The sequence below is a fragment of the Dermacentor variabilis genome, chromosome 3 (genome assembly GCF_050947875.1).
Source record: "Dermacentor variabilis isolate Ectoservices chromosome 3, ASM5094787v1, whole genome shotgun sequence".
Taxonomy (NCBI): domain Eukaryota; kingdom Metazoa; phylum Arthropoda; class Arachnida; order Ixodida; family Ixodidae; genus Dermacentor; species Dermacentor variabilis.
Genome location: NC_134570.1, coordinates 21,267,781 through 21,293,122, shown reverse-complemented (window position 1 = coordinate 21,293,122; position 25,342 = coordinate 21,267,781). Strand labels below are relative to the sequence as shown.

Genomic DNA, 25,342 nt, shown 5'->3' with positions numbered 1-25,342 from the left:
ACAAAAACAAGGGTAGCCGCGCGATGGTGGAGCTCTGGCCGTGAAACCAGGCCGTGCCGTGTGTGCGGAGTGAAAGATTTTAAACGTTAGCGGACGATTTTATGAAGTTTTAATAGGCCGCAGAGAACATTGGATTATGGCTACTGCTGTAACGCTATCTGTAGCTGTATGGGAATATGTACGCTTCTCGGGAACATGGACGGCGTACCCGCCGGACGCCTGCGAAAAGCTTGAACGGGCGAGGATCAAATCGGAAAGCAAGGATGAGACGAAAGTACCGATTGACATCTCGTGCAGAGGTGTCAAAGCTCACTTTGTCGATGTCGTGAAAATGCAGCAAGTCTTTGGCGACGAACAGGATCACTGTAAGCGCAGATCATGTCCGTGACTTTCACTACACGTGCTGTAGCCTGATGCCAGTTGTAAGTGTGACGGTGCGTGACGAAATTGCAGGTGCTGCTTCCCCGGTACGAAGGAATCTATATCCTCTTGACAGCGCCCCAGCGAAAGGTGTCAACTGGGAATGGCGAACGAACAGCGGAAAGTGGTATCCTTACAGCGTGCATCTCTCTTGCCTCATTGAAAAAGCCAAGGAACACGTATGTCAAATTTTCGTTTCTAAATTAGTTGCATGCAACATCCTACCAGACCGATCTGTTTAATGATGTCCCTTGTTCAGAAGCGATATCAGTTTGTTGTGGTCAAAATGCCCCGCATCACATTAACACTGGTGTCCTGTTACAGCAGTGTAGTCAACAAGCAGCAAGGACATCGGTCACTCTCAGCATTAGCGAATCTTGAGAAAAAAATATAGCAACCACCGTGTTTGAATTGACATGATGAAGTAATCATAACTTGTTTTTGTGTGAAATGTTGGGGCTACTTTCTTGTGAATTGCTCATTAGTCTTGTTGAAATGCATGGAGAACGTTTAGTATAAATATTAGCGCCTATATTTAAACCAAAGTGTTTTCACTATCATGCTATCATTATTGTGTTTAGGGGCTGCCCAAGATTAACTTGCAAGACCACTATCCTGAATGCATATACACTGTGGAATTCACAACCATGCATCAAAGGAACAACTTCACAAGTTTCTGCCGCGTCATTCGAAGAGTTGAAGGAAAAAATTACCCACTGGCACCTGACGCCATCACATGTCCAGAAGTCAACCTGAATGTCCCCGAAAGGTTGTGCACAATATATATTCTTTTGAGCTTGTAAACAACTGTCAAGGTAAACAGTGAAATGCTGTTGCTACATTTCTTACCTTTCTTTTCACATCCGTATCAATGGTTCACCTTCAGAGCTGCCGTTCAAATCCAAATTCTAAAAGTCAGAAAATAAACTGCTTGTGTATAGAGTGCCATGAAGAGGAGTATTTTCCCCTCCTTTATCAATTGGGACCTCGACTGCTTGTTATATGCCACGTAGAGAAGTACTGAGTCTAAACCCCGACTAGCCTTTTGGGCCGCTCCATGCTTGTATGGCTTGCTTCTTGTGATGTCACTGCCACTTTCCTAGAAGGGATCACCCTTGAATAGATAATTCTCAGACATATAGTTCCCACAGTGTTCTCCCCTCTTCATTGAGGCCGCAGGTGAGGTGTGGTATCGTAGCAGAGTAAATATGAAAACACACCTCACTGGCTGGAGGTTTGCTTCCTGGCACATGAGACCAGATGCAGGGAGGTGAGATGAGCAACACCCCCATGCCAGGCATAGGTGTTCCAGATGCCCACAGGCTCTCAAGCTGCCTAGCTCCCTGAACGTATTGGCACATCCATTGATCACTGGGCAACATATTCAAGCAGACTCATCCAGCAAGGATGCAGCACTTGCGTGTATTGTCTCGAGGTGCAGCACCGGTGTTTCGATTGCAGAGAGCATGCAGTTTCTTCCTGTCTTCAGTACGAACTTTGTTGAGGCTCATTAACAGTGTACGGGTACTTCATAATGAACAATTAATCGACCGCTCAGTTGCACGTTCGTGCAATCCATAGCGGCACACATCTGGAACACAGCACCCATCCATGGTGATCAACCAGCCCATACATTTAGCAGCAGCACATAGTTGTACAATTCTTCACTATCTCTCGTGTCAAAGCAGCCCACCTTGCCCTTGCCTTTCTGGTCCTGAATCCACTCCTACAGCTATTCGAAGGAGTGGCTGCCATTGCTGTTGTGTTCCTCAATCACACGCCTCCAGGTGAGGTCCAGGTAGCATGACTGCTGGAGGTGAGTGAAGTGGGCGCTCTCAACATAGCCAGGGCCCCATCTGCGGGGTGCCAGTGTAGAGAAGTCCCGGGTCCGAACCATGGCTAGCCATTTCTCACCACACCTTACTTGCGCTTTTGCTTCTTTTTCCTTGTTATGTAGCTGCCACTTTTCTAATAGGGATTGATCGTGGATAGATAGTTCTCAGATGTATAGTTCCCACTGCAGCTTTCTCATCGAAAAAGTACTTATCAACAACAAAATTTGCCATCTTTCATCATGTTTCATCCCTACCCAACAGGGTTCCGCCATACTCCTGATTTCTTACCAACAACGATAATGAACAATGTTACCTACATTTATTGGGTTTATAGATGCAATTTCCTCCGAAATATTTTTCAATTAACAGTATAACAAAGCTTGAAACAAATTGAAGTAGTTTATGCATATATTATTTGACTAGTTTTTCACCTAGCTGATCTCCTTTGACTGCCATTTTGTGTCAACAAGAAATGCTATATTATTCTATACGGCAGGTGCTCAAAAATTTTCTGACCCATTTGGTAGAATTTGTTTTAAATGTGCTTCAGTTTCGTTATGCTTCTGGCAGCATCCTTTGCATGTAGTTAAATGATGAAGCTACATGTGGTAGTTAAGGCATAAAGAGTGAGCAATTCATTACTGGTGTCATTGCTCACCACTTAACAAAAGATAGTGCCTTCATAAACCACCTATGTCTCACAGTTCCCACTTTAAGAAACCATTGCTTGAGAATTTCAGTACTCAATGTATTTAAAGAGAATGGGCAATGGCTCGTCTAGTTTTGAAGTACTTTCAGAAAGGCTTGTGTGCCATTCTGATATTTTCTTGTATTACATTCTGTCTTAAGTAAGCAACATATGAATGCTGTCACCTTGTCACACAACAGGAAAGCAAACCCAATGGAACTGACGCCTCCTGTAAGCGATAGCAACTCTTCTGATGTTACAGTGATTGCACAAATGTAAGTATCAAATTATTTGGACTATTTGTGTTTTGCAGATGACATTAGACTCACTCTGTGAAATTTCATTGAAGAGAAAGAGCGTTAGTATCAGGGGAGAATCCAGGATAGCCTCTAGGAGAGGGCCTTTATAGAAGCATACAGAATATGGGGGAGGGTCCTTGGTCTGAAAGCTTACTACTGTCAGCAGGCGTGTCTCACAGGCAACCCTCCCCCTCTCCCCTTCTGGATCCCCCAGTGGTTAGTGTGATTATCTGCCTAAAATGAGACTAGTTCACTAACTCTTGAGTATTTAGCAGGAAATTTAAGATCTTCATTTGTTTTGCAGCTGCAACTTAATGTTCTGACAGTCTCGCACATAAACGTGTAAACAATGAAATAACCAGAAATTACACTTTTGCAGATTTCTTTTTGTTTTTTCAGTCTGCGTGTTCTGTTAAATAGTACTTTGTGCACATTAAATATTGGCCTAAATGGGGTGCATTGCTTTTCTATCATGTTAACTCCAAATATGCAACAAACCAGAATGCTGATATCACCAGCTGGAAAATAGCTCCAACTTTATTCTGTGTTCTTGACGCTACTGTCATGGCCATGAAAACAAAAGTGCTTGTGGGGAAAAGCATTAATGTGCACTTATGCACTCAAATCCCACTAAAACGAAATTGACAAAACACAGGAAAGGTTTCGCTTAAGTGACCATTTGTATCTGGCTTGCTCTTCGCTATCAGTGGCGCCGATAAATGCAACCATATTGTCATTTAAACAGGACGTAATTGTCCGGACGTCAAAGTGCTGATCAAACTAAGCACAAGGCCTGCTGTCTCCCAGCAACGCCAGTGACGGTGGCTGTCCATAGTCGGTGGGCTTCTTACGAAGATTTTCTGGTTAGGTGCAGCAGAATAAGAATACACTCAATGGCAGCAGGACCATTCCAACGAAGCAGGAGCGTGCATTATTGCGTGGTCCCATACGCATTCAAATTGCTGCGATACAGGCCCTTTGTAGTACATGCACCTATTTCAGCTGTCAGCAAAGGAGGTCCATCCTCATCACCATCGAACAGTGGCGGCCTCCGCATTTGGGCAATTACCAGTAAAGTGGCTACACCCTCGTACAGTGTACTGGCGACGTATTCTGCGACCGTCACTTTCGGCAATACTATTGTCTTTGCGTGACGTAGTGCCCAACCAGCCAATCAGCGCGCACCTGACGGCTGAGGCGATAGTATCGCCAAAAGTGATTGCCGCAGAATATGCACTCGCAGAATTGCAGGATATGAAACTGATGCAGTGATTGGCGGCAGTTCATGGTGGAGCCAACCCATTATTTCAACTTCGTTCAAATCTTTTTATGGGCCGAGATGTGCAGGGTTTTCAGGTTTCTGCTTCCTACATGGTAAACAAATTCTAAAGCGCAGCACTATTCCAGAAGAAAATTTCATTGAAGCAGAACAGCACATGGAAGAGTTCACTGCGGCGGGAATATGTTATGCAGTAACTCCTACGAACCTCTCTTGGGGAGTTGAAAACACTTCATTGTAGCGGAAATTTCGTTAAAGCAGCATTCATTGTAGTGGGGTTTGACTGTATATCACCGGCCATGTTTACGCCTTTGTATTTCAGTTTTCCAAAAAAACGCAAGGGACGAAGAAGCAACCATACTGCTTCTTTTGCTGGAATTCCATGTACATCAGAAGGTGCATCAGACACCAAGAGTCTGAAGACAGAGGGCTGTAATTCTCTTGATGGCATAAAGCTACCCAACAATTCATGGACCGATTCCGTGCAAGGTGTGCAGTATTAGGATTCTCATTAGATGTGAACATCAATGCCTGGAAAAGCTGCATTTCTAGCATGCTAGTGAGAAGTGTTACATAGCTGAGCCTGCCAATTGAGGTATCTAAACTGAGGTGTTTCAGAATATTGTCTCTATTGGCTGATTCCCTTGGCTATTTAACGTAAAAAAGGAAAAAAAAAATAATATGCAAGCATTCTGTACCTACATTGAACTACATTTGCCAGAGCATTCAGTATATGAAACAATTCCTCTGCAACCATGACTTGGATTTGAGGATGTGCTACTTAACCACAGTGGCTTATTAACTGGCATTCTGCTACAGACCACAAATTCACGAGATTGCATCACGGCCGCTGTGGCTGTATTCTGATGGGTGTAGAATACGCCAGCAAGCACAAAATTAATCTGAACGTCTCTACTACAACAGCGATCATATCCCACTGACGGTGCAGTTTCGAGATTTAAATTCCCACAAATTATTGACTACGTATTGCTACATCCACATAGCAGTGGTAATTAGAGCACGTGTGCACTCGTAATTGAGAAAAGAGTGGCGGGCTCCTCTGTCTAGGCCTAAGGCAGTCCTTGCAGTGAACTAGCTCAGTCTAGCCATATGTGGCGCCGCTGTTCAAGACCGCAGATGCGGGACCCAGTCACTTGCCACTTGCTACGACTGGACCTTCATATCACATGCACTGCTTATGTCCTAGCAAAAAATGTGCTCGCATTTGGCAACACTTGAGGTCTGCATGATTGCAGCACTCACCTGTGGTTTGATTCTTGAGCCATTAAGCCCATGAATATGTGTCTTTGTCATAGGTGGGCCTCCGGTAATTGAACAACATATCTATGGCCACTCCACAGAATACATTTTATGCTTAACATTTCTTTCAAGAATGTAAACTGGTTTCTTGAATCGCAGACCTTTCCACATAGATTGTGACACCTTGGCAAGTATAACTGACACCCTGTTCAGGTTGTTGATATTTATTTATTAATATATTTATTTATTTATTTATTTATTTATTTATTTATTTATTTATTTAAAATCGCCTGACAGGCCCAAAGGGCATTGAGTAAAGGGGGTAGAACAGGGTTACTGAGCAAGTGAACAAGAAACATCAAAACACAATACAACAAAGTAAATTGCAAAATACAAAACAAGGTTCCAATGGACGTGAACAGAAAAAAAGGGGGGGAAATGAATACATTTGTGAAATAAGCACTAAAAGAGCACTTGAGCGCAAGTGAAGAAGAAAATGCAACACATCACAAAATAAACAAATTAAGCATTTGAATGACGAAACCATGTTGCAGTGCTATTGCAAAAAAAAAATGCACCTCAAGCTTGTGGCGAAACATATTTAGGTTAGTATCAGAAGCGATGTCACCAGGAAGATCATTCCACATGCAGATGGCTTGTGGAAGCGCAGATGTGTTAAAAGCGTTCTTGTTACCAAAGATGCTCTTGAAGCTGAGGTGATTATGTAGCCTGCATCTTGTGAAAAGCTCAAGTTCAAGTTGAAATGAAGGCTATTTTGTTGCTGTAGACGTAGTTGTGAAACAGGCATGGGGGAGACATTCGACGGCGAATAGCAAATGGTTGAAGGGAATGATCGAGCTTAAGCTGAGTCACACTTGAATGACTGTCATAGTTCCTTGAAATGTAATGGGCGGCTTTGTTCTGAACTACTTAAAGCATGTTAATTTGATAATGAGCGGGAGGGGACCAAACAGATGAGGCATATTCAAGTTGTGGGTGGACGAAAGTTAGATGGGATAATTTGTGAATATTAGAGAGACAATGACAGAGGTTGCGGCAGAAATACCCTAATGGTTTTGAGGCTTTTGCAGGCAGTAGTGGTGTGATCAAACCAGGAGAGGCCTATTGTAAGGTAAATGCTGAGATATTTATAAGATGCCCGGGACAGCTTGTCCCCTTGTATGTGGTACGACAACCTAGAAATATCACGCTTACGTCCCAAATAAATAATTTTACATTTTTTAGTATTTAGGGTCGTGAGCCAGGTGTTAACCCACTTAGAGATAATGTTAAGGTCGTCTTGAAGGATCAGATGGTCCCAATCAAATGGTCATCGGGACAGCTTATTGGGCTGTATAATGTAGTCATCATCAAAGATTCTAATACTTGATATGTTATCTGGCAGGTCATTTATATATAGACCAAGAAAACAAGCCGGCCTAGAACGCTGCCTGTGGAATGCCAGAATAGACGTAGCAAGAGTGAGAGGAAGACTTATTCGCTGTTGTGAACTGCTTGTGAAGAGAGGATATTCCAAAGCCATGATAAAGGGAGGAATTCTAATTGAAGGGCAGATAATTTAGAAATAAGGTGGCAATGGACGACACAATCGAAAGCTTTGGCAAAATCAAGAAAGATGGAATCTGTCTGTAGGCCATTGTTCATGTTGAAATGAAGGTCACTAGTGAATTCCAGTAGTTGTGTTTTGTGTGACACACCGTTCCTGAATCTTTGCTGGTTTGGAAAAAAAGAAATTGTTAGTTTCCATGTGATTGTAGACATGGGAGGCGATTACATGCTCAAAAAGTTTACAGCAAATGCGTGTGAGGGATATCAGATGGTAGTTTTCAGGTGGATTCTCATTTCTGGATTTAAAAATGGGTATTTAGCAATTTTCCAGTTGTCTGGCAGTTGTCCAGATGACAGCGACTGTTGAAAGATGTATAGTATGGTGCTGGATATGAAAAGGGTATTTTTTCGCATCTAAGTGTTAATATCATCAATACTGGCTGATGAAGGTGCCTCAAGGTACTTAATTTGACATGCGATACCATCCACTTTGATTTCAATGAACTGCATGTACTGGTAGTTGTGTTCAGGTAGATATGGCACATAGGAATGATCTTCCCGAGTGAATACAGATGATAAAGATGTACTAAATGTAGAAGAACTCTCAGAATCTGAGAGAAGGTTGTTTTCATCCAGAAATGATGGCTGGTTAGTACCTTGGTCAGGAGATGTGAAGCACCAGAATTTCTTTGAATTATTTTGCAAAAAGGGAAGGCAAATCGTTATGGAAATATTTATCTTTGGCAATGCATATTGCAGAACAGTAGCTGGTCAAGCACTGTTTGTGTTCCCAAGCAAAAGGTGTACCAGCGCACCTCGCATTACAGCACAAACAGTTTTTCCTGTTTCTATGTTTGCAAAAAGATTTGGTGAGCCAAGGGTTTGAGTTATCATTGATAAATGAGATACATCGGTTAATAAGCAAGGACATTTTGTCCCCGAAGAGTGCCCAGTTCTAAATTACAGACTGATTGAAGAAAGGCGGTAATAAAACTAGTATATTGAAAATGCTTCGAGCTCTACGTTCATGTTGTTATACTCGCCTTTGTTGTCCTGGATTTTCTTTTTTGATATTCCTCTTAATGGTAGAGGCAAGTCCAATGTTATTTCAATTAAATTAAGGTCACTAAAGCCTTTTTGGCAAGACACTGTCTGAACTGTTTCTGGAGCGTTTGTGATGCTTGTGTTGTGAAGGGACTGTTCCTTTTCGCCTCGGTAAGTTTCCACGTTTTCATGCAGATACTCCTGAACCTGAGGAGTTCTTGGCAAGGCACATTATTGATGTCACGGGAACAGTTCCAGCAGTAAGTCATTGCAGCAGGCTTTCTCCTCAGATGAAAAATAATTTGATTCTTCTTTTTCATTTTTTCCTAGTTCAACATGTCTTCTGCAAACATAACCTGCTTAAAACGTCCAGCACTTGGAAGTAGCCGACTCAGACCATGGTTACTACAGTGACTCTTTCCAAAATTGCTTGTGGTCCACACATTATTGCCCTGAACTTGTAAACAGTGTTTGATACAATTTAACCGCAACATAGTGAACATGTATAATATGATTTATTGGATATCATAAAGTACATCTAAAATGTTTATCAGCGATATCAGCATGTAACAAATATATGCCTATAACAAAAAACTGGTGTAACGAAGGTGTTTTTGTATCAGATGTAACTTTGTTATAATGAGGTTTGACTTGATTTGCTTTGAATAACTGCCTATTCTATAAACTGAATCTGTCCAGTTCACATGAAAAATGCATATTTTTGCCCATTTAGTAGATGAATGCTACCCTTCCTGTAACGACCAACCTAGCTTGTCAACCTTTTTCTTTATTTTCGTAGTTTAAATATAAAAATAGCAAACTCGGCTACTAAAAAGAAGACATGTGTATCAAGGGTGATCTTCACCAACTATATTCACCAACAAATTGAAATTACAGTTTTCACCAAGTTGACCCTTTCTTTCACTTTCAATTTCATCCATAAGTAGCATGCAGCAACTGCTTATGCAAGTCAGTGTATATGGAATTCAGATGCTGAGCACGAAGTCCTAGCTAGGACAGCTGCATTAAGGAGGGGAGTTAAACATAAAGCCACTCATGTACCTAGATGTGGGAATCCCATTAGCCGCCATAGTTGCTTAGTGGCTGTGGTGTTGAGCTGCTAAGCAACAGGTCGCGGGATCGAATCCTGGCCATGGCGGCCACATTTTGATGGGGGCGAAATGCAAAAACGCCTGTGTACTTAGAGTTAGGTGCACGATAAAGAACACCAGTTGGTCCAAATTTCTGGAGTCCCCCACTACGGCATGCCTCATAATCAGTTCGTGGTTTTAGTATGTAAAACCACATTTAAAAAAAAAATTTTTTTCAAGGAACCCCGGTTGTTCAAAATTGATCTGGAGCCTGACCCTCAAAGCCCACATTGCAGCTTTTGAACATTGAGTGCCTCTGATTTATGAAGGAACTTAAAAATTTACTTTATACCCACATTGAAGTGATAATGAATGTTATTGCTATGCTGAGGGATTCATTGTGTCAAAGCATAGGAAGGTACCTGTCTGAATAAAACTGATCAGCTTGCAGAGCATGAGCATGGGGGTTCATTTGTCTAGCCAAGGCAGCCTCATTTCGATGAGGACAGAATGCAAAAACATTCGTGTTCTACACATTGGGTATGCTCCCTGATGGTCAAAGTAAATCTAGAGTGCCCTCTCCATCATGGTGCCTCTCATAGCTCCAGGACATTAAACTACAGCCACCCAAAATTTATCGGAACACTAATTTGGCTTTCATCAAAGTTTTGCCATTGTTATTTCTTTCTTCTAAGCTTTTGCAATAACACCTACTACATATCAAAGTAACATCATGCCTCTCCCAGGGAGCTTTCTCATCCCCTCCTTTTTTTCCAAACCCTGCTTGTCACATACTGTTTCTCAATTTTGTTGTTTCTTTTAGGAGGATTGCAGCATCTGTTGTGAGCCATTGGTCGCCTCCTCATCCTACAACAGCTGTGGCCGGGTGGTGCGCCTTTCCCACTGTACACATTATTTCCATTATGCCTGCCTTGCAGCTATGTATAAAAGCAATCCAAAGGTGAGTTACTGCGTTGTTGAACCACTGGAGCAGTACATCCTCAATGTTATAATACATACATTGTTTTGCTCCCTCCATCTGCTTGATGACCACTCTGCATTTGGTTTGGTTGTTGTCACACTTGTCACTGTAACAGATTATATTTTCTTGCATTTAACCCACTCTAGAAATTTAATCATTCTTAAAGTTCAAAGTACAGGTGCAGGTTATACATGAACATTGCTTTCTGGTGGGGCTTGATGACAGTATGTTGCACATTGCCATGACGCCATACCATGCTTCAACAGGCAGTGACAGCAAAGGCAATGTGGGAACACTATTTTTTAGGAAAAACAGACTGTGTGAACACTTGAATGAGTTCTGTTAGTGACACTTAAGCATTTCATGGTTCGAGTAACAAGCAGTGTTTTCAATTGTTTGATGGTCTTATAGTGCACTCAGTTTGCATTCAAACTTAAAAGATCTGCAGGCTGTCAAATGATGTCTAAACTACATGGCATATTGTGCTTTTCTGGTGCTTTGTTAGTGCTCATCACTAAGCTAGCCAATTTATTCCACCAGAAAGCCTGTGAAAGAAAACTAAAACTTTTTAGTTTAGTCATTTTAGTTTAATAAAAGCAAAACAAAATTTATGGCCCATATTAATACCAAGCCTTGTCTTAGTCATGATGTCCTGGATTGCAATATAGTAAACTTCTGTTAAAATTCAACTCCAGCTAAGTAGATTTTTTGGTTTATTTGATACCAACTGAAGGTCCTGGCCAGCGCATATATTTCTATGGGACCAAACTTTATTAGATCCTGAAATTAGCCTTCGCTAGATAATTCGAGCTTGGCTAATCATTGTGCACACACAATACCCCTATGGTGACAGCATTGGTGACTGAAATAGCGACAGCATCTTTTTGGTGGCACTTGGGTACAGTAAATGTGTTGAACATGTCATCTACCGCCAAAGAACACCTATTTGCGGTCTTCCCTAAAAGGAGTTTAAAGGTAAAGAGATAGCTAACAATTAAATATTGCAGTACTCACCCGATTCTATCACGCACTCCTCTCTCTCTTTTGTTCCCCAAAAAATTTATCCTAAAATGCTTGGGTAGTGCAGTCCGATACGAAACCAAAACCCCTCATAGCCTACTGTCGGCCTAGCCAGTGTCATCGCCATTGCCAGCGGCCATTGATGGTGAGAGAACCAGGTCTTGCATAGCATGACGACGACAATGCACCGGTTTGAGTCTGACGTGTGGGATTCTCACCCGTGCTCTTGGGACAAAGGAACAACAACACAGTAGTGCAAACAATCACAAGGGTATTTATTGCACCTTTCATAGACTAATGCCTGCTAGCCGAGTTGCTATCCACAAAACATGCCGATGGGCGCTGGACAAATCGCGTAAGTCCGACTCACCATGACCGAATGACGAGTGAATATGTTCGCCCCATGCTGGACACCAATGCCTTGTTGTTCGCGCGTACGGTGACGCGAACGGTGATGCGTTCGAACGATCGTGTTTGCCCATTCCGGGGTAGGCTTAGCAAGACAGTCTCGCAGAAACATGGATCAGCGCATGCGTAGATCGTCCACGCCGCTTGCTGATCCTGAGCCAAAGAGGAACAGCCTTCTCCTTTTTACGCCTAAGTAACCCCGCCGTTAGGTGGCGTTAGCAAAGCAACACTCGTGCCATCTCTCATACTAACCTGCAGGTACAGTGACCACCACAGTAAAGCCACACGGTGAAGCCGGATTACAGGAGATGGGAGCTATGCGAGAAAACAACATATCAGGGGACGTGTGAGAGTCGGGCATCTCCACAGACTGCAAAAGTGCATTCAAACGAGGAGTTATTTTACATGTTAAACTAATGGTGATAAATCATGTTGTGTGTTCTTGGCATTCTGCAGAATTACATGCTTCACAGAACTAACTGTGAAGTGGTTTGGTATGGGCCACCATCTCGTTTTCGATTGTTGTGGAGTCGTATAATAAGTGCAGAATATCAAGCGTGCTATGAACCGTACGAAGGCTATGTTGCGGTACATAGTGAGTGATAAAGTGCTGCATGGGAGTGATGATGATGGACATCAAGTAAATAAATTTCCATTCTGTGAAGGCAAGGTTCACTAGTATTGCTTTTTTATTTTTTTGCTTTATTGCCAGAATCGGAGGCATGCTACATTTTTCTTGCTAAAAGGTGAGGTGCACGCACAACTTATACTTCGAGCCCTTAAAAAGTGGGTGTGCGTTTGATTTGGAGATGTGCTTGAGTGGGAGCGAATTCTGCTAAATGAATAAGCGGTGCAATTTGGTGTTATTCTGCCTCTTGTTTAATTCGACTGATTTTGTTGCTCCCGCCAGGGTCAAACTAACCCTTTCAGTGTCGCTGGCATACTAGTACGTTTTTGCATTTCTGCCTTGCCACGTCGCTGACATACCGGTACAATCCCTACGTAGATGTGCGCAGTAACGTGAACTTCGAAAGCCCCGAGGCGATTCTGCCATGTGTTTTATATTTCTATAAGCATATTTTCCCCTCTCTCTCGGTTAGCTTGGTGTGGGTTTTTGTTACTGGCTGCGAAACGTTGCCCCGTCATGAGTGTGGTTGCTCCACACAGAGCAGACGCGTCTGCAGATGTGAGGGGCAGCTCTAGCTCCCAGACTTTGTATACCACTGAAGTGGCGCTTCTCCATTCAAATATTCATACTGTAGTGCAAGGCCATCACTCTAGCAGGTTTCTGCCCTCTGTCGTATGTTTATAGAGGTTCTTTTCGTGTGTGTGTGTGTGTGTGTGTGTGTGTCCGCTCGTCCGTCCGTCAGTTGTGTTCTCTACAGCATGCCTTCTTTCCAGTGCTCAGGGTGCTCCTTTCATCGGTGCGCTTCCTCGAGGATGTCTCTGCCCTATGTCGTATCTCTTTCATCTGTTGCTCTGTTTCATCTATTGCTCTCTTTGCTTTATCTGGTTGATTTCGAATAAATGAAAGCACTCCTTTCTTGAGTGCTGCTTCATGATTGCTTTGAAATGGCTGCTTGGCGTGGGACTTTCAACTGTTGATCGAATCAGTTGCTGTTTCAACTCTGAATATGAGTCAGGCTCGATCTCAGAAGATGACAGCTTGTCATCCAAAGAAGAGACAACTTCAACTGTGTCGGATTCCGATCCTGACGCCATGAAAAAGTACTGAGAACAATTCTGTTTTTGAGTCTGCTGCACATTTTATTCCTTTTGTCAAATAGCAATGTGAGGACCATTCCAAGATTGCATTTGCCATTATCCATGTCATTTTTCCCTTCTGCATAACCAAAATTAAACCCTTGTGTTTGTTTGATAATACGTATCTGTGAGAAAAACTCGACATGGGGTTGCGTCACCTCCAAAAAAAAATTCTACACTAAAAGGGTTAACAGAGGTCAACTGTACAAGTAAAATCGATCCCTGCAGAAACTTCGCATTTTGCATCTACCTTACTCATTGGCTGCTTTGTTTGTTGTCTTTATTGTGCCTGGAAAATTGCATGTATGCTCAAAAGCTACGTCACATAGTGTAAATTTTTGTACTAATCACTACCACCTGTATTATTATTCTAGGTCTCTCTGATACAGTGACAAATGTGCCATTTTCCCTTATAATGGAGAGCACTGTTTTAGTGTTCTTAGAACGTATCAGCACAGTCTTATGCTCTAAAATTACTGTTTTTGGGCCTGCAGGGTACCACTTCAACTCCTCCGCTGTGTAAGTCCTAGCTCAGGAGCTGCCAAACAGAGCTCTGAAAAATTCAGCTGCTCTGAAAAAGTAATTTTGGTATCTTCCGGAGCCCTACTTCATGCATACTTGAATTGTATAGGCATAAATTAAGGTGGTTACTGGCTCAACTAGCTTATGTTAGTGGCTCAACTTGCTGGATACATGTCACTGTCTCTCACTTAGTGCATTTTTTTAGGAATCAGTTTGTGGATCACTCATGCTTTGTAATCAACTCTTCAGTGTTTCTTTTTTGTTCAGTTGTATCATTTTGTTCAGTGCTAATCCAAAGGAAGGACATTGTGCAATTCACATTGCACAAGGAAACGCACGATTCACATTGCATGTTTGTGTTGCAGACAAGCTACCTGCAGTGTCCTGTGTGCAAGGCCATATATGGAGTGAAACAAGGCAACCAGCCACCAGGTATCATGAACTTCCAAGTGCTGCCTTTCACACTCCCTGGCTATGAGGGCTGTGGCACCATTCAGATCACATACCACATCCCTTCTGGAGTTCAAGGACCAGAGCACCCACGGCCTGGCATGCCGTACACTGCGAGAGGATTCCCTAGGCATGGATATCTGCCCAACAATGATCAAGGCCGAAAGGTGAGGTGCATCACATGTACACATGGATGCTGGAAGCCTGTAACAAATTTCACACCCTTGTGCATGCAACACATGCTCTTGTCTCGGAGGTTCGTTTGTCCAAACTGTCAGCCGAGCGAGCCCACAAGAAACAGAAAGCTCCACACATATAGCAAAAGCCATCATTGTGAGATTCCATGGTGTGTCATTATGATAGCTTGAGAGTTCGGGCTTGTGGCTTGAACACGTTGACTTGAATAAAAAAGGATTAAGGGCATAGGAGAAAGGATGCATGCAGCTTTGTGTACATACATTTATTTGTGTCCTTTGTTCCATAAGGGGCTGTCAAGTCAGTGTATCACTATGATAGCATTCAGTGTTATTCCTTATTGGTGCATAAGCACTGGCACTTAGTGTGGGAATGCTGAGCATGGGCAGAACCATGGTAGCTCTGCTTAGCTTGGTGAGCCAACTTCACTGAGTTGGTCATGGAACCTGTACAGTACATTTGGACAGAAATGTTCATTTTTAATCAAAATATGTAGAATACATGAAGAATAAGGATATTCAATGAAATTTAAAAAATATATTTTGCAGAAACTTCTTAAGCAATTAAGGTCGACAAAACCAGGCAGAAGCGAGCTTCACCCCTAGCCACTTATGGCTGCATGGGGAGCTTGTACAGAGAGTTCTTGACAGATGTGAAAGAGAGGTGTACATTGCATGTCCTCTACATTATTGGTGTGATACCACTGCAGGCGGGTGTCTTGCATCGGTCTTTTTCTTCTGACCATGCTATAAAAAAGAAAAAGTCGCATCATGTGCCAGACTTATTCCTCATCCTTTGTTCCTGCTCTAATGCAACAAACAACACTTGCTGCCTGTCATTCACTGTTGGCTGAGGACATTTGGTGAGAAACTGTGTACTGCACACTCCTGTTAATTCGACTCTGGTTAACTACATTTTTCGATTATTTCGATTCTGACCGAAGGTCCTGGTCGCTGCCCATACATGTTTATTGGCTTAAACATTTGTTATTTCGATCCTAAGATTGGACTTTGCGGAATAATTCGATCTTGACCAGTCAGCACACATGTGCATGACCCCTATGGTGACCCCAAGAGCGGCTCCTTTAGTGACAATGTCTGTCTCGGCAAAGCCTAGGGGACAGTGAATGTGTCGGAACATACTTCAATCTCCCATCAAAAATGCCTATTTTCGGCATGTCCTAGGAGGATTTACAGGGAATAAACGTAGCTCTTTATGTCTGATTACACTAGTTACCCAATTCTAATGTGTGCCCTTTTCTTTTTTTCTGAAAAATTTGGTCAAAAATTGTCTGCACGCTGCAATAAATCGCAATACCAAAACCGCCTCCATCGCATATGTGTGCTTCAATGCGTAGCACAGATGTATTGCGGTGACACTGACTTTAGGAAGCCGGCCACCAGTGTGCAACACATATTAGACCTTTCCCCATTTTACTTGTTTAAAAAATGGGTGCGTGTTAGAGTTCTACTTTGTTTAGAAGCTTTAATGTATTTTCTACTTTAGCTTTCTACTTCGGACACATAGCAAGTAGGCGTACGCTTGATTCTGGGGCACGTTAGAATAGGGAAAATACTGGCCAATTAATCAGCAGTGTGTTTTGGTGTCTTTTTTCTTCTGCATCTTGTTTAATTCAACCCACCAGGTAATTCAATCATTTTCGCTGTTCTCGCCTAGGTCAAATTAACAGAAAGCAACTGTACACAAAACCAAAACTCTGCAAGAAAAATTTTTTTCTGGTGTGTTGCCTGTACGCAACGCTCCTTCATAGGGTCAAATCTTTGTGGTCTTCTTGGGTGCTTTTTTCTGTGTGCTGCATGAGTGGTCTGGCAGTAGTTAATCATTTCTTGTACCCTTGCTTTATCTTCCTGTGTCTTGTGTACAATGGTACACATCTCCAGACGGTTTGGTTGCACCTGTGCTCCAAAATTTATTAATACGCTCCAAGTGTGTCAGTGAAAAGTGTTACACTATAAACGCCTGCATGTATTCTGCAACATTGGTTTGTCACCATGTAATGTGTTCTCTACTTATGCTGTTTTTAACAGTGATGATTTGTCAGGGTAAATTTCTGAAGTGGCTTGCTGTTTCTCAAGCACAAATCAGATCCTGTACTAACCAATATGGTTCCCACACCTCATGTATTTTTCAAAAGTGTCACGTGTGCTTTCTATATTTGTGGTCGTAAAAAAGCTTATGGAAAAATTCTGGCTTTCAGAACCAATATGGTTCCCACACCTCATGTATTTTTCAAACGTCACGTGTGCTTTCTATATTTGTGGACGTAAAAAAAGCTTATGGAAAAATTCTGGCTTCCAGATATATTCTGCTGCTATGTGTCTTTAATGGTGCCAAAGTTGCAAGAACTGTGTTAAAACTGAGATGTCAACCAACACAATTGGTGCCTAAAGAGGTTATGTTTATCTTGCACATTTAACAATAGCGGATTGGAGAAGGTAAAATTTCACATGTGCCAATAAATTTAATACTGACAGATGACTTAATAAATTTCATAACATCATAGTGTGTGCCTGCTATTGCTTGCTATCAGTCTTGCCCATATCAGGCTTGCCCATCTGAAGCATTGTGCATCAGCAAGCTGAACCTCAAACCATGATGGTGGGGTTTCTTGCAGGCACTGAAGCTTCTGGTGGATGCCTGGGACCGGAGGCTCATATTCACCATTGGACAGTCGACCACCACTGGAGAGCAAGACACTGTGACATGGAATGAGATTCACCACAAGACTGAGTGTGGGTCCAATCACACAGGGCATGGTTTTCCGGACCCTTCTTATCTGGACAACCTCTTTGCCGAGCTTCGAGTGCATGGGGTCGCTGACTAGAAAGCATCTGAATGCACCAACTCTTTATGATGTAAGTTCATGTCGTCCCACCTGTTCTCTGTTGAAAACAGTGCAAAAGACAAGGTACTTGTATCGTCCCCTTGTTTGTATGCCTATTTTACGCTGTTTTCAATAAGTAATAATAATAATAATAAGTAATAGTGACCAGTGCTCTAAATTTGAGCCTGCAATGTCTGGATATTTCCGACGTGTATCAAGCACTGGTAATATCTCTTTGTAAATTTCATGTAAATGTCTGCAAGCAATACTGCAGTAAAACCTTGTTAATAAGTAGTTGGCAGGGAGCATCGATCAGGTATCCACTAAGCGATGCACTAATTAACTGACAATGGCAGTTGAGCAGCTACAGTCAACGACCGATTTTTCGGACCCTCTAGGGAACGTAAAAACGTCCGAAAATTCAGGCAGTCCGAAAAAATGAATGCACGCAAAAAAACGCACCCTTTTTCTTTTTTTCTCAGATCTAGAGGTAAAGGGCGAAGTAACAGGCTTCCGAAACCCTGCCACAGCATCAGTGAAGTGGCTATAAAAAGAGGCGTTCAAAAACTCTGTATGCAGCCGACTGCCGGTTTATTATGCACATGTGCATCGTCTGGCAGCCGGTGTTATTGCTGCAGTGGCTTGAAGAACTTGTTGATTGTTGTTTTGACGGCGTTCCGGTTGCATGCGATCGTATTCGCCTCGATCTGAACAAGGGTCATGTCAGCACTGTACACCGATGAAACAGTCAACAGTGCTCGCGTCAACTCGGCACTGTAGGCGGCGCAGGCATTGGCTCCTCATTTTCAACATCGGAGTCATCTGAATCCCCCATAACCTGACGGACTATTTCCTCGTCAGTCAGTTCTGTGCGGAAGTCGAGCTCGTTGTCAGCGTCAACAAACTGTTCAAAAGTTATTTCCGTGGGTATGGAAACCCCAGCAGAGCGGAGGTTGTTGATCACGTCGTCCGACGGTACTGCTTTCCACGCTTCGATGCCATCGGCGAGGACGACGAAGACGGAGTGGGCGCCATCGAAGGCAAGCGAAATCCTCAAGTTGCGAACAGTGGAGTTCGCTGACGAGCGTCGAAGCACCTAGGCCTAGCGTCGTAGAGCACACTTGACACAACAGCACAACCACACACCACGCTAGCCAAAACGTGGCCTGCGCAAACAAACAAACAAAATGGCGCCGCTCCGGAAACTCTGCCGGAGGCGGAAGTGCGGATGGATGGATGGATGGATGGATGGCAGCTATACCCTTTGTAACGGGCGGCAGCTGGCGCCACCTAGCCTTTTGCTCCCCTTCCTATTTTATTATTATTATTCTTTTTCCCCTTTCTTTATATCCTCTTTTCCTTAACCTAGTTTTCACTCCCCTCCTCCCCCCAAAATAACTATCTAACACAGTAGAGGAAACATTATCTCCCCGATTTATAGTATTATCTATCCCTTGACTTCCTCCACCAATCCTCTAGCCTCCCCTTCGTTACTGCCACTCTTTTCACGTCTATTTGCCCTCGTTCCCCGGGAAAACCTAATGCCCCTTCCATATCTGCCACTGTTCCCTCTGCCAGGGTTGGGCGAAGGTCTGTGCATCTCAGCACTATATGCTCAGTGGTTTCCATTTCGGTTCCGCATGCTGTGCACCGAAGGTCCACGTCTTCAAATTTAGCCCTGTATGTTTTCGTTCTCAAAACCCCTGTCCTAGCTTCGAATAATAGTGAGCTGCCCCGCGAGTTATCAAATAAGAGCTCTCTCTTAATCTCCTGTTTTTGTGACCTATACATTGATAGCGCTGGCTTTCCGAGCATTCTTTCTTCCCACATTTTTCTTTCCGTCTCCTTCACCTCCTTTCCCACACTAGAACCACGTTGGACCCCCTCCCTCGGCTGTAGGTATCTATTCCTCAGCTTCCTAGTTCTGAGTGTCCACTTTGTGTTCAAAGTTTTCATGTACAGATATTTGTTTACTTTTCCTGCCCACCTTTTTTCCTCCAGTGCTGAGAGTCTCTGTTCAAATTTTAGTTTACTTATTACCTCTCTACCTTCGAATGACATCCATCCCATGTCCCCCTGCACTCCCTCATTAGGGGTGTTCCCGTGTGCTCCTAAGGCCAACCTGCCTACACTTCTCTGTCTCGTTTCCATGCATGCCTGAACTTCCGATTTCATGCACAGTACTGAATTTCCGAATGTGAGGCCAGGTACCATAACCCCTTTCCATACGCCCCTAACCACCTCGTACCTATTATAGTTCCAAAGTGCCTTATGTTTCATTACAGCCGAGTTCCTTTTCGCTTTTTCAATCATAATTTTTTCCTGTTCTTCCAAGTACTTTTTGCCCTCGTTTAGCCATATGCCCAAATACTTGTATTTTTCAACATGATCAATCTTAGTGCTTTGTATTTCCAATGGTTCCCCCCTTTCTTCATTGTATACTATTATCCCAGACTTCTCTCTACTGAATTGCAGTCCCAATTTTTCTCCCTCCTCTCCACATATGTTCATTAGTTCCTGTAGCTCTACTCGGGTGTCAGCAAGCAGTACAATATCATCTGCATACATCAGTCCGGCTAGTACTTGAGCTACCTTCTGCCCTTCCAGCATATAGCTTATGTCAGTTCCTATTGTGCTCTGTTCTAGTCTCTTTTCCATTTGGCTCATGTAAATCATAAACAGCAGAGGCGACAATGGACAGCCCTGCCTGAGACCTCTTCTTATTTTAGCTGGCTTTGTAGTTTCCCCCTCCCATGTTATCTCTACCTCATTATCTGTATAAACTTGTTGTAGGAACTCAATCATCTTTCTATCTAGACCATATTCCCTCAACTGGCTCCATAACTTTTCTGGGTTTACATTATCATAGGCTCCTCTAATGTCTAAAAAAGCTATCCATAGCAGTTTCTGCCTGGCTGTCGCTATCTCTATGCACTGTGTTATAACAAATAAATTATCATCTAGCCGTCTGTTCCTTCTAAATCCATTCTGCAGTTCTCCCAAGATCTCTTCACGTTCTGCCCATTCCTCCATTCTCTTTTTCACCATCTGCATTGCTACTCTGTATATGACTGATGTGATAGTTATTGGCCTGTAGGATTTAATGTTGTCCTTGCTTCCCTTACCTTTGTACACTAATATCATTCTGCTTGATTTCCAGTCCTGTGGAACATCTCCCCCTACTACTATTTGTTCAATAAGTTGTCGTAATATTAATTTACTTTTCTGGCCTAATATGCTAATCAATTTCATAGGTATGCCATCAGGTCCTGTCGCTGTTCCCACGGGGATGAACATAGCCAGCGTGGCCAGACCAAATCGGTGTTTGACGGCTAGATTCGGCTAGTTGTGGTTCAAAGCGGTGATATGCTTCGGCTGCAAGTGGATTTCCTTCGCAAGGGCGCTGCGCGAGGAGCCAAAAGACCTTCCGTCCGTCAAAAAGTCCGGAAAATTGGACGGCGGGGGGTTCGAGCGTCCGAAACTTCAGATGTCCTTATACATTGATCCTATGGGGCTCGTGGCGGTGCCGCCAAGACGTCCGAAATATCAGGCATGTCCGAAAATTCAGTCGTTGACTGTATCGACTTACTGGCCAAAAAGACATGTTAATTCTCACTCAAACACACACAGAGACAAGCTTTATTTGCGAGCAGGCCTAAAAAATCTGACTTTCACTTCTCTGAAAATGCCCTTATAACGGTCAACGCACTAGCCGCATCGGATATGGAAGGGCCACGATCCACGTCATCATTCACGATGATGACATAAGAGCGCTAGAAGCTATGGGCGCAGGAAATGTCATAGCCACCATGATTTGATGTCAATATCGGTGGCGACTGCAGTCCGGGAAAGATCCATGTGCCACAGTTTCACTATCTATGGTCTGCACGCACAGCATTTCGCCGATTCCACGCACTAACCATTTAGCATGCGTCAAGTGACTACGGCTTAAGCGGTCAGCCAATGCATCAGATTCGATGGCAACAGGATGGGGGGGGGTTCGTTGCGACCATATTTGAACCCAAATTACTTGTTAAATGGGTGCATATTAACGAGGTTTTATTTTATACATACATATCAAACTGCATCTATCAAGACATCCCAAGATTCAAACATGACGTTCCATACCCTTGTGAGCTGTATCTTAGACCTGCGCTGCAAGCTAACACAGTGACATACACTAACCACAACCAAGAAGTGTGAGTGCATTTACTTTCAGAAGTGAATGAATAGCATAAAAATGATACAGTAGAATCTCAGTGAAATAATCACAGCTCGTATGAGCCTCAGAGTGATACAAATTTTGCATTGGCCCTGGTCAAGTTCTGTTAGCAAACAAAGTGCTAGAATTTGGTAGCAGCGAAACTGCTTTCCACTTTGGGGAGTTTCATACGAACACATGCGGCCACTAAGGACGCTGCATCGGCTCCACTGGCTGCAGTATGCGGTAGTTCAGACTTACAAGGCAAAAAAGACCGATCAGGAAACTATGTGCACATTGTGGCACCGAGCAGCAGTGCCAGTTGTCATCAGACTGGCTAAGTAGTGCGATATGACTCTTGGTACACATGCATGTGCCAAGATTTTAGCAAATGCTGCAACTATTGAAAAGTGTGACCTTATCAATGTTTCCACTTAAGTGTCTGTTAATACTGTTAGTACACTCATGTCAAAGTCTTTTCTTTTCTTAAATTTGTGTTTGGCTGGGCTGGGGTATGTGTCAGCAGGAGACAAGCGCCCCAGCCAATCAGCACTTCGGTAGCAGACGAAATGGACATGTCCACTACGTGGACACCTTTGCTCATTTTCTTGTCTGCTTCGTGCCATTTTGTTGTAGCCTCTGCAGTAGTGGTAATCTGGAATCCGAAGTATCTTTCACTATTTTTCCCCCCTCTCATTTAGGACACTGTCAGTGACGCATCAATATGTTCACAGGATACTGATCTTGGCCTTGAGCGAGGTGATTGGCACTTTTGAGCCGGCGTGAAAGGAAGCCAGCATGCGAGCCCACAGTGTTTCAGCAAGATCGCAGCTTGATAAGGATGCTTGCATCATACTTGCATGACAGTGAGGCACACATTCTACATCACTCATGGCCGTCTGCTAAGGTGTGCAGAAAGTAGTAGCGTCAGCTTTTTCTTTGTCTTTCTTTCTTTTTTTCGTCTTCTTCTTCTCTCTCTCTCTCTTCATGTGGTCTACATGCTGCCAGCAGGTTTCTTATCTCAAAACTTCTGCATATCTAGAAATGTTTTCCTGTTTTAACGGGGGTTTACTATATTTGCAAAATCTTTCCACACAAAACGAGTTCCTTTCATGCCTAGAATACTTGCTTCCATAGCAGCTTACAAGTTGAGCCATACATGGTAGTAAACGCATAACAGCAATATCAGCAGTGCATATCACTGGCCAATTTCATAGTTACGTACTTGTACGTTGTGCCACCTAAAACGTTTGCCTTGACTTTATTTTTTTTATGCAAAAGTGTCAAATGGCTCATTGAGCAAAAGAGCCAGTGCCTGCAGCAGTAATTAGGTGCCGTGTGACCTAAATTCCCATTGGCTGCGACGCCACGTCACAAGCGCGCCTTGACAAAGTTCCCATTGGCTGTGATGCCACGGCACGAGTGCGCCTCGACGGAACAAGGCAGTTGAAAGAGAACACCTGCTGCCACAGTAGCACTCCAGGTGTTGCATGAGGGGCGAGGGCAACGCCCTGCCGGTGGCGTGCGGTGTTGGCAGCACAGGTTGCTGCTGCTTGCTGGCTCAGGCAGCATGTACCGCTATGGTTCATTACATGCCGCGCAAAACTATGAAGGACCACTCAGCTGCATTCAGTCGGACATTAGCGCTCTCTTTTAATACAGCATCTTGCTAGTTTAAAGCAACAATTTTCTTTGAAATTTTTTGTGTCATGGCTGCTGTGGTTTACTGTTAGAATACTTCTTGAAATTGTGAAAGTAATTTTGTGGTGTAGTTTTATGTTGCACACATCTTGGGAGTTCCAAGGCTTGCCTCCCTTCATCCAGGATGTTGTAAAGGTGTTAGGATTTATTGAGTCTATTATCTTAACAATCTGTTGTCACGCATCAGCATTTTTTTAAGGTGCCCCTCTTGTTGAGAGAAAGGGCCTACGACACATGATTGAGGATTTTCAACCACTGATCCACATATTACAGAACATTAGTTGTATCCGAGTGCCACCAAGGCTGCTCGGAAGCTTTATGATGGCAGATGCACTATTTCTTACATGTCCTGTGGCATGTAGCACAATTCTGCTCTAAAAAGCAGACATTTGCATCAGAAATCAAGATGCATAATTCTCTTAATTACCCAAATTTTTGCTAATAAAAATTTAAGCTATTCGCGTTGCAGCATGTCTTGCAATTTATGAATCGTAGCCGGTAAGTTTGCAAGGCATGTCCATTTGGGAACCAATTCTGAGGATGGCACATGCTTTGAAATTGTGCAACGCAATATATTGGCATTCAAGTTTTATAGTCTTCAATGCATTACAAGGCATTTTGTTAAAAACTTAACTGGAACAGTGCATACTTCCTGGAAGTTTGATGGCACTTATCTCCAAACTGGTGCTAGTTTCAACATTCATTCCAAGGGGATGTGCCTCGAGAACTCATTGCCTTCAATTCATTAATTGCAACATTTGCCCAAAGAAAGTTATTGATGAACATGGTTAGTAATGTTTTGCTAATTTTTCAGTTACACATTTTGATTTGTTGTGCAAGTCTGCCTTTTCATTCAATCCAACTCAATGAGTAGATTTGTGCTATATGTCACAGGTCATTTCTTAAAATTCTATTAACTCTAAGAAAAGCACCTAGTACTATAATACATGCTGCCATGGCAAACGTTTTGCTCCTTGGGCTCTTGATTGACTGCTGTGATGTGCATGAAACACTCAACCATTTCTAGTTGCTGCAGTATCAATGTCAGAGACACTCGCTTTTTTTTTATCACTAACAGTGCTGTAACATGAAATTGGTCTTTGTATAAACATGCCAATTGATCAGTCCACTGTGGCAATTCCATCTCATGTTACAAGGTCACTACCCTCACATGGCTTTTTGATATGTTTAACTTGTAAAATAGCACCCATAGCATTTGAGGCCCTTGATGCAGAAACTTGGCACTGAATTTGCATTATGTAATGCAGGTTAGTTTAGTGCCTGGGTGTGGAGTGTTAATGCATTTCAGGGAATCCTACCATCAACTTTGTCGTCGTTATGTGTTTTTCAGGACAGACCAGCACACAGAACTTGTCTGCCAATGTCCTGCTGCATCGTCCAGGAACATACTTTTACCATAAATTTTATTTTAGCTATTAGTTTTTAATGCTTTTAGACTGTAATGGCTGTTGCACCTGCAAGATGTACATGCAAAAACTGAAGTGATCTGTTAGGGGTGTTTGCTGCTGTCTTTTATGGTGACGCTTTCATTGAGACAGAAGGAATAATTGTGTTCTGAATTTTTACCTCTTGTCTGCAATAAAGAGGTGTTGTGGAAAGTGCAACTGGCAGGCGTCTGCTTGTCTCTTACTGGCACAGCCAATTTCTTCTCACACTGATGATGATGTACCATGCAAAAATGCTAGAGCTTCAGCTGTTCTAGAAACATTGTTGGCATGCACTGTGCCTTTCGCTGCCCTTTGCCATGT

The 25,342-nt window shown here is 43.0% G+C and overlaps 1 protein-coding gene across 2 annotated transcripts; it reads left to right on the top strand.

Annotated features, from left to right (window-relative positions):
* On the top strand, positions 1-25,198 carry LOC142575259 (E3 ubiquitin-protein ligase DTX4-like). 2 transcript variants are annotated; one of them, XR_012826617.1, is made up of 11 exons: positions 1-365; positions 454-599; positions 1,002-1,189; positions 3,144-3,218; positions 4,844-5,010; positions 8,590-8,654; positions 10,309-10,446; positions 14,547-14,798; positions 17,462-17,702; positions 22,574-22,779; positions 24,925-25,198. XR_012826617.1 is itself a non-coding variant. In XM_075684456.1 (10 exons), the coding sequence occupies exons 1-9, from the start codon at positions 137-139 to the stop codon at positions 17,669-17,671; spliced, it is 1,470 nt and encodes a 489-aa protein (XP_075540571.1). In that variant the 5' UTR covers positions 1-136; the 3' UTR covers positions 17,672-17,702; positions 24,925-25,198. The 2 variants fall into 2 exon arrangements, 1 of the variants encoding a protein (XP_075540571.1); XM_075684456.1 differs by lacking the exon at positions 22,574-22,779.
* Positions 25,199-25,342: the final 144 nt, after the last annotated feature.